The sequence below is a fragment of the Primulina huaijiensis genome, chromosome 1 (genome assembly GCF_012295235.1).
Source record: "Primulina huaijiensis isolate GDHJ02 chromosome 1, ASM1229523v2, whole genome shotgun sequence".
Taxonomy (NCBI): domain Eukaryota; kingdom Viridiplantae; phylum Streptophyta; class Magnoliopsida; order Lamiales; family Gesneriaceae; genus Primulina; species Primulina huaijiensis.
Window position 1 is genome coordinate 25,036,032 of NC_133306.1, and position 9,294 is coordinate 25,045,325.

The following is a 9,294-nucleotide window of genomic DNA, read 5'->3' on the forward strand; positions in this document are numbered from 1 at the left end:
AATTAATTTAATAAACAACCAAATTATATTACTAGTACATTAAAATGATACATTTTACAACATAATACGAAATAATTTTAAAAACAACAACAAACAAACAACAAAATTACGATACAAACAATAAAATTTATTAAATGATATTTAGTAATCTGGTAAACCAGATCCTGATCCTCCAATATCGCCAAAATAAGATCCAAAGTTGTCTCGATTTTCAGCTTGAAGTCTCTTTTGCAAAATCTTTTCTTGTTGAGTTCTAGTGTATTCACGCAAATTTGGATCAATGATTTTGCTCAAATCTTTGTATAAAATTCTATCCTCCATTTTTCTTTCCTCTTGTTGAAGTCTCATCCTTTGAAGGTCATAATTTTGTTGTCTTTCAACGGTTCCTTGTTTCAAAACATCCAAAAGTTCGCGATGTTGTTCTTCCATTGTACGCTGAATTTGAGAAATATCTTCATCTCTTTTCTTCTTCAATTTGGCTTTTTTCACTCCAATTGGTCTTTGAAAACTGTCATCAATATTGTCGTCATTTAAATGTATTGCAAATGCAGAGAAGCTAGGTGAACCTGATTGTGGCGATTCTTCAGCTGGAGTATCAGACTGTGAAGTATCCAGATTAGTAGCACGTAGTTTAGATTTTTTGGTTATCGAAATTTTATCTCCTGAAAGTTTTTCACAATCCTTCACAATATCCCACACATGATCAAATGAAAATGGTTTGTTATCTTTACTGTCTTGTATATACAGTACTTTTGCGCGGTTCATCTACATAAAAACCATTAAAAATTAGTTAAGAAATTTGAATGTGAATGACTCATAACTTTTTTTAAAAAAATAACTTACGATATCTTGTTCAGATGCACCACTAGGCTTGAGGTTTTCAATTTGTCGAATGCATCCTCTCATACGGGCAACAGAAGTGAGGATGTTTCCCATGCGCTTCTCAACTGATCTTTGAGGTCGTGGATGTAAATCACTTCTTCTTTCTTTGTTGTATTTCTCAGCAACCCGAGACCAGAATTGAGTTCTCGATTGACTTATACCTATAATGGGATCCTGTGAAACATCAAGATAAATATGACACAAAAACTTATCTTCATCAACGGTGTAGTTCTTTCTTGAACTTTCTTCCATCTATCTTTCGCTAATATGCTTATAGGTGTATTGATATGTTTTGAATATAAATGTTACTATTTATAGTATTTCGGATTATCTTTAGAAAATATGCAAAAGAAATGATAGTCGTTTGATTAGATTTCGATGGATATCAGGCTCTGAAATCTCATCTGTGTACCATCCGTCGGATGAAATTACCAAAATCTAATCCTACGGATGGTACAAGGATGAGATCACCAAAAGCAAATGCCTGACATTTTAAAAGTTATTTATTTGGTAGAATTCTTTTATCAAACACCAAATTCTATTACTATATACCTTTCTTTATTCATTAATAACTAGTGGACAAACTCAAATTGCAGTTCTGCCTTCCTCGTGACCGTTGAGTCACATGGTAAGAGATATATGCCATTGGATGAGATTCCTTATCTAATGAAATCTAATTCTATGGATGGAAAGATTTCGAGATAGGAAATCTCATCCATATTATCGTAATAAATTCTATATAAACTCTAATTCGTGGTATACATTTTTCAAACAATTTATATTAAAAAAAATGAATTCTTCATCAGGCTCATCGTCATTATCCGATAATGAAGATAAAATAACTAATTATTTGATCATCGATAAAGCCATTGATGAGATTCAAGGAGCAATCATTAGCCATATTCATGCACGCAATACGATACTACACACCTACATCAATCAACAAGTTAACGAAGGTCCGAGAAGAGGATCCATTCCAGGTCACATTGTAATTCACCGCGATAGAGAAATAGCCGATCAGAATTTGTTCAACGACTATTTTGCTGAAAATCCCAGATTTCATGAAGGTATTTTTCGACGACGATTTCGGATGTCTCGTCATCTATTCCTTCACATTGTGGATGGTGTCAAGAATCATGATAGCTACTTCATACAACGCAGTGATGGCTTGGGACGACTAGGGTTATCAACTAATCAGAAAGCAACAGCTGCAATTCGAATGTTAGCATATGCCATGGCCGCGGATGCGACCGATGAATACATCAAAATAGGAGAGTCAACTGCAATTGAATGANTAATAATAATATTTATGATACATGCATGAAGTGCGTGAAAATTATCATATATTACACATACGAAGTGAATTTTTTATTGTGTTAAATAAAATTATAACCCTACATCAAATCGTCTCGGCATTTTTCTTCAATTTTCTAAAAAGGAAATAACGTTAATCGAATCGGTCCAATTTTTGTCATCGCGATGTTTGACATAGGGAGTCTTTGATGTTCTTTAAAGAACAATAATAATATTACATGCTACGCCTGAGAAAATTATGATTTTTATTATATAATTTGTATATTTTTCGTATGTTGTTGGTCAATTTACAATTTCATCTAATTTTTTTTATTTTTTAAATATATTTCACGATATTTTTCAAACTATAATTTTAAAAATTAAATCATTCATATATGTTACTTTTGCCTAAAATTATCCACCTTATGGATGAATTATTGAAATGCTTTGACCATAAAATCCTAATAATATATTGTTAGTCACCTATTAGAAACTTACCCGATCTTAAGGCTACTCTTTCACGTTTACTAATTTCATTGGTACTGATCCGAGACCCACCCACAAAAAAAGTCTAGACTCGTGGTCCGTCTCACCCAAATCCGCCTTAAATCCGATTGATCCGATTCGAGTTGGACCTATGAACTTGTCAAATTAATAATATTATACAGGACGAATCTAAGCAAATCGAGACCTGTCTCGGACTCGGGTCTCGGACCCATTTGATCATATTTGAACCCGTCTATGCGGGACTGGGTACCCGGCCCCTTGCCATTCATTCGGAGCCGTATCTGAACGATTTGGTAACTATTTCATCTTTCATTTGAACCGAACTATCGATATTTAAAACCGTGGTTAGATTCGACTTAATCCTTAGGATAAGTGCCAATAGCAATCTTGAAAGGCGATTCAAAAAGACGCGGCTGCAAATGCGATTTCTCATGCTCCCCACAGGATTTCCACGGAAAGTCGCATTTCAGTCGTTGACCTTTCTCTACTACCCATGGCGCCACTCTACGACACCTTCTTCTCTCTTCCATCGTGGACTAGAGAGCATATTAGAAAGAAATCAAATTCCATAGCGAATGGGAGTCTTGAATTTGCTTTTTCTAAGCAATTTTTTGCTTTTGCTGTGTGGTTCAGTTCATGCTTCCAACACTTACAATGTAGGAGATCGCGTGCCTCTGTTTGTCAACAAGATTGGTCCCCTTCATAATCCCAGGTGATTTTTTTCCTTCCTGTTGTCCTGATTTTGATCTATCTTAATCATTGAATTCTTTTATTGTCACATTTGCGTTTTGGATGCAAGTTGGTGTGCTTGATTTTGTGGGTTATGGTTGGCGTGAGCTGTGAGCTGTTCGAATTGTTTTTCTTGGACTTTTAATTCCATGTCGAGCTGAAAATCATTCGTTTTTGTGTCCTTGACACTGCTTTTGTTCTTGGTGCTAAGATGAGTGTTGATCCAATGCAATGTTGTGCATGTTTTGAGGCAGTCATATTATGTTGTTTTTCATTTGTGAAATTCTTTGCTATGGTGATTAATAATATTTGTCTATTTTAAATTCGCCATTTTTTTAGTCATGACTATTAGAATGATGAATTATGATTGCCAGTTGACTGCACAGCACTTGGGCATTATTAATTTGATATAGGAAATAACAAACTAGGGCAAGAATTTGATCAAGGTCCAATTCGCTACCAATTTCACTCTCCAATGCCATCCCAAGTTTTAATTTTGTGATCCTTGATGCAGCATAAGAGTGATATGAGAAGTTTCAGTTTTATGGCATGACATTTGGTATGGAAACTCTCATATTCTGCTTGTAAGCCTTTGTGTTTTTCACATTCTCATCAAGGTTGACCGTCCTCCTTTTCTTATTATATTAGATGGTTCATTTTAGTCTACTTTTGTTGTGGCATCAGTCTGCTGAAGTAAAAGATTGTTTGTCACCAGTGGAGTTGGCTTTCTGGTCATCATCCTCATGCGTGTGGTATTTTTCTGAGCGAGTTGAAATGAGAATCCCATTGTCTTGATTAAAGTTAATTATTGTCCAAGGGAACTTTGTGGTGCTAAAGAATAAATCCTTATTTATCTCGGAACAATCTGTAAGAACCTTTGTAGTGTTTTCATCTTTAGTCCAGGTCTATCCTGGAATATTTATGAATGGTAAGTGGCAACCTGATAGCCTCAGGTTTTATATCTCAAGAAAGAAATTTAGGAGTACGAGTTCTTTTAGGGTAGCCTATAATGCTCTCTCAAAATGTGGAACTTTGATATAACTAGAACCTGAAGTTTCTGCAAGTGCAATACAACTAACATCTTCATAGCACACTGTTCATTTATCTCATTCCTATGTCTTTTTATTTGTTATGCTTTTGCAGTGAAACATACCGGTATTATGAGCTGCTATTCTGTCATCCAGGTTAGCAAGAAGGCTACATGTAATTCCTTTTTTATTAGCTGGAAGATGCATATAACGAGTACCAGCATCATCAAATCATCAACTTGAATTTATTTGGTTGTGCATTATTTTATTGTTCTTCTATTCTGACATTTGCTAGAATATTCTGCAAGGCTATAAGCCACTAGCTCCAAATACTAGCATTCTTGGTCGAATAGCTTTCCCAAGTAGTTAACGACTCCACAATTTCTTGTGCTACCAATGGGTAATCATCAAGTTCCCATGACTTGTGAAAATGTGCCACTGGGCTCCACCTTGGACGGCTTTCTCTTACTTATCAGTGTTAAGCGCATACAGCTTATTTTAGCTTGTAATATGAGTGAGGATCATCTTATTGATACTGGCTCAATGGTTTGCTATGTTGGTTATCAACGACAACATCAATGTTAAGCTATGGGCCTGAGCATACGGCTGAACCCAATTAGTAATTTCTAATCTTCTAAATGGAAGAGCCTTAAAGAACTTATTTATCATTCCACAAATTCATGTGCAACCTATGTGGGATCATAACATTCTCCCATGTGTTGGAGCCAATTGCTCTTGTGGCCATTATGACGCGAAAGGATTGGTAGAAGTAATGTGTAGTTAGATGTATAGTTTTTCTCTCTTATTTTCCTTTACTAGAGTACAAATGATCCCAGTGTAGTTTAACAAAGAGATATACAAATCCTGTAAATAATTTTTTTTTTTAAGGTGTAATGATATTTACTTCTCCCATTCTTCTCAACATGATCCTCAGGTTTGCCCTCTTAAATTTTAGAAATAATGCTGCATTATGAATTAATGCATGTTTTCAAACCGATCCACATGTTTTCATTCGTAAAACTATCGAAATTTTTTCTCATTGGCGTTTTTTTTGCCTGGAAAAATTTCATTAGCAAATATTTTTAAGCCATTTGGCAGGTTTAGCATCTTTTAGCAGCTTCATGTCTTATTCCTTTCCTCCTTTCCAGATCAACTGTTTGAAAAGACGGAGAATCTTGGGGAAATTTTGAATGGTGACCGGCTGGAAAATGCTTTATATGAGTTGGAATTTTCGGTGAACAAAACAGAGACTGTTCTTTGCCACCAGAAGCTTGATAGGGAAAATGTTACTAAATTCAGGGATGCTATAGTGAGTGATTCTTACTATCAAATGTACTTTGATGACCTTCCCTTGTGGGCATTCATTGGGAAAATTGAAAATGAAAGATGGAATCCTTACAGTAAGGGGCCAAAGTATTTTCTGTTCACCCATGTTCAGTTTAATGCTCTTTACAACGGCAACCATGTCATTGAAATTCATGCTTTCAGTGAGCCAAATCATGTAGTAGATGTATCAGAAGACGCTGACATCAATGTCAAGTTCACTTATTCCGTGTTCTGGCATGAAATCTCTACGCCATACAAGAACAGAATGGATAGATACTCGAGAACTGCCTTACTGCCTGTATTCCAACAAATTCATATGTTCACTTATGTGAATTCACTTGGTATAGTCATTCTTCTCATGGGGCTGCTTACTGTGCTTTATAAGCGGCATCTCAAGTACAATTTGAGAAAGTAATTCTCTTTGGTGCTGTACTTTTTTTTTCCTGCTAAATCTTGGTTTTGCGGGACCTGAAAGCCAAGTATCTAACTTAATTTATTTGTCTTCTATATATATTTGCAGAGGTTCGATCGGAGATGAAGAGGAGGATAAAGCAGTTGGTTGGAAACATATTCACGGGGACGTATTCAGATGTCCCACAAATCTACCATTGTTATCTGCTGTCGTGGGCTCTGGCACCCAATTGTTGTTTATGTACGCTTTGTTTTTTCCATTTTTCTTTACTTGAAATTTCGTTCAAAACACCAAATAATCTGTCACCTGACTTGTAGTGTCTCGGTGGCTACATTTCATTTTCAATTTCGTTGAAACCAGGCCAAGATTGGTGTTTGCTTAGTACATGGTCATCATCCCGTCTCTACCTAACAAGTATAAATAGCTTATCTGCATTGTATGGTTGTTTTGTTTTTTGAATTTAAGTATTAGTAGCAAAAAATATTAAAGAATCAATAATGGTGAAAACATAACATGGCGCTTGGCATGGTTCGATGCATGTTTTCTTGCATTGGTGTTGGATCATGCCATATTTAATCTGTCTTCATCAACTTATTAGGATAATAGTCACCCCATAGATTATTTATATATGTGTGATAAAATACTTCACAAATTTGAGAAATGTATTTTTTCTTCGAGGATGAACTACATTTGCAGTAGTTTTTCTTGTGTTACTATTATATGCTTTTCAATTGTAGTTTAGCCTATTGAGCCTAAGGTTGACTTATATGTGAAATCTATAAAGAGGAACGGAAAATGTATAATTTTCATATTTGCTTTAAGAGCCACTCGAATAACCGTTTTCTGATCCGACAGGGTTTTGATCTTGTCTGTTTTGGCTTTTCTGGGAATCCTCTATCCATATAACCGTGGTGCCCTCTCTAGTCTAATTTTCATTTCTTACGTTCTTTCATCGGCTCTTGCTGGCTATAACTCTGCATCTCTCTGCAATCAATACTCCAAAACAGGATGGGTAATGTTTTGTGATTCTCCACGAGATTGTTAAATTGATATTCGCTCTTAAAATTGCATACATAAGTGACCATGGCATGATATTTGCAGGAACAAAGTGTTCTGTTGGCAGGGATTATCTTTTTCCTTCCTGTTCTTTTCACGACTTTTTTCCTCAATATACTGGCGGCATATTTTGGGGTCACTGCAGCTCTTCCACTCGGAACCATATTTGTCATTTTTCTTGTATGTACACTCGTTGCAGTTCCATTACTTATCCTTGGTGCTGTGATTGGAAACCGTTACAGAACTGAAATCCAATCATCTTCCATCACAAAGAAAATCCCAAGGGAGATTCCACAATTAGTTTGGTATCGTAAAACCCCTGTCCAAATGTTTCTTGGAGGTGTTCTACCATTCGGTGCCATTATCATGGAGTTTAACCTCTTGTGTTCAACTATCTGGGGCCATAAAATCTACACAGCTCCCAGCCTTTTGCTTGTCACATTCATAATTCTAGCTATCCTTACTGCATTGCTCAGTGTGTGTTTGACGTATTTTCAGCTGGCAGTGGAGGACCATGAATGGTGTTGGCGGTGCGTTCTCTCTTTATGAATAACTAGTACTGTGGATACATTTTTTCTTGTTCTCTGAGCCTGAATCTTGGGGTTAATTTGGGGTTTATTGCATAAAACACCTTGTTGAAGTTCGAAATGTGCTTTCAAACTCTTCACTTAAATCCCTTTATATTGGAATTTTTTCACATGCAGACATGTTTTTTGCATTTAGCCACATTTTTTTCTACATAGTTATGCTCAAATGTTACAATTACCCCTAGATGAGTAAAATGAAAGTCACAAGATTTTCATCTTCAGTGCATGCTCTCTAATCCTATTAGGACTACAAGTCTGGAAAAATTTGGAGCCTTCTGCTCGATTGGTATGAGAAAGCAAACAGTGAAGAACTCGAATATAGGATGAATTTCCTTTTACAACCCTTTTTGGTGGTATCTGTGACATTTGAGCAGAATTTTTAGTCAACAAATAACATACAGAAATGCAAAAAACATGTGTGCGTGTAAATAATACTGAAAACAAGAGATTTCAGCACAATTCAAATTTTACGGCCGTGATGTATATGCTTTTTTCCCATTTATTGTTATCCTATCCATACATGACTATTAAATCGTGATTGCATAAAGGCAAGGCAAGTGTGTTACTACTGATCAGGTCCTCATATGATTGAATCAGGTCTGTGTTACGAGGAGGCTCCACAGCATTATTCATGTTTGCCTACTGCATCTACTTCTACTTCAAATCAAATATGAATGGCATCCTCCAGACTTCCTTCTTCTTTGGGTACAGCTTGCTCATGTGCTATGCATTCTTCTTGATGCTAGGGACAGTAAGTTTTCGGGTGTCGTCCCTGTTTGTTCGGCGGATATACCGTGCTGTCAAAAAGGAATGAGCTTCATTTTGACAAAGGCAGATCAATTCAAAGATGATAAGCGTCTGACACAAATTTTGGGAGATAATAGATAGACTACAAGACCGTATTCCAAATTATCCCATTTTGATGAACAACATATGATAAACTTGAAATTTAATAGAGTGAAATGTATTTGTACGGTAAATTATGAAACACAATTTGTGTTTACTGGTGAGTTTCCCCGGTTTTTTTATTTATTTTATCATTTTTACTCTTTGATTGACCTTAGTTCATATGTGTTTACAAATGATATTGTCCTGATAGACAAAACTAAAAAATGTGTAAATAAAAAAGTAAACGGATGACATGAAAAGTTTTTGAATTAGTCGTTCAAAAATGAAATATTTAGCTTGTAACTTTAGTCTTAAATCTAGACGAATGCATAGCCCAATTGAGATTGACGGTCGAGAAGTCGAGAGTGTGTAGTTTTTCGCTATTTAGAATCTATAATCCAAAAAACTGAGGACATCAAAAATGATATAGATCATATGATTAAAGCAGGGTGAATGAAATAAAGAATGACATCATGAGTCTAGGATACATGCAAGATTGAAAGGAAAAAGTTACAAGACTGTTGTTCGATCAGCGATGCTTTTATAGCCCGGAGTGTTGGGCCATTACAAAACTATACGTTCATAA

The 9,294-nt window shown here is 35.7% G+C and overlaps 2 protein-coding genes across 5 annotated transcripts; one reads left to right on the top strand and one right to left on the bottom strand.

Moving 5' to 3' along the window:
* Window positions 1-6: 6 nt before the first annotated feature.
* Window positions 7-2,168, bottom strand: LOC140988134 (uncharacterized). Its single transcript, XM_073457091.1, has 2 exons — window positions 844-2,168; window positions 7-765 (listed from the first exon to the last, which is right to left on the bottom strand). The coding sequence occupies exons 1-2, from the start codon at window positions 1,132-1,134 to the stop codon at window positions 142-144; spliced, it is 915 nt and encodes a 304-aa protein (XP_073313192.1). The 5' UTR covers window positions 1,135-2,168; the 3' UTR covers window positions 7-141.
* Window positions 2,169-3,059: 891 nt separating this feature from the next.
* Window positions 3,060-8,871, top strand: LOC140988115 (transmembrane 9 superfamily member 5-like). 4 transcript variants are annotated; one of them, XM_073457078.1, is made up of 8 exons: window positions 3,253-3,394; window positions 3,786-3,857; window positions 4,555-4,614; window positions 5,588-6,176; window positions 6,286-6,417; window positions 7,033-7,189; window positions 7,279-7,763; window positions 8,418-8,871. In XM_073457078.1, exons 3-8 carry the CDS (start codon window positions 4,572-4,574, stop codon window positions 8,632-8,634), a joined length of 1,623 nt encoding a protein of 540 aa, XP_073313179.1. In that variant the 5' UTR covers window positions 3,253-3,394; window positions 3,786-3,857; window positions 4,555-4,571; the 3' UTR covers window positions 8,635-8,871. The 4 variants fall into 4 exon arrangements, with proteins under 4 accessions (XP_073313155.1, XP_073313179.1, XP_073313164.1 ...); XM_073457071.1 differs by lacking the exon at window positions 3,786-3,857 and adding an exon at window positions 3,926-4,278 and having other exon boundaries at window positions 3,270-3,394; XM_073457054.1 differs by lacking the exon at window positions 3,786-3,857 and having other exon boundaries at window positions 3,060-3,394; window positions 4,555-4,595.
* Window positions 8,872-9,294: the final 423 nt, after the last annotated feature.

Bases quoted from the DNA above. Each gene is read 5' to 3' on its own strand.
- LOC140988134 (XM_073457091.1), bottom strand. From the start codon at position 1,134: ATGGAAGAAAGTTCAAGAAAGAACTACACCGTTGATGAAGATAAGTTT. The intron at 766-843 runs GTAAGTTATTTT...GTTTTTATGTAG, and splicing joins GTGCATCTGAACAAGATATC to ATGAACCGCGCAAAAGTACT.
- LOC140988115 (XM_073457054.1), top strand. From the start codon at position 3,258: ATGGGAGTCTTGAATTTGCTTTTTCTAAGCAATTTTTTGCTTTTGCTG. The intron at 4,596-5,587 runs GTTAGCAAGAAG...CCTCCTTTCCAG, and splicing joins GCTGCTATTCTGTCATCCAG to ATCAACTGTTTGAAAAGACG. The intron at 6,177-6,285 runs GTAATTCTCTTT...ATATATTTGCAG, and splicing joins CTCAAGTACAATTTGAGAAA to AGGTTCGATCGGAGATGAAG.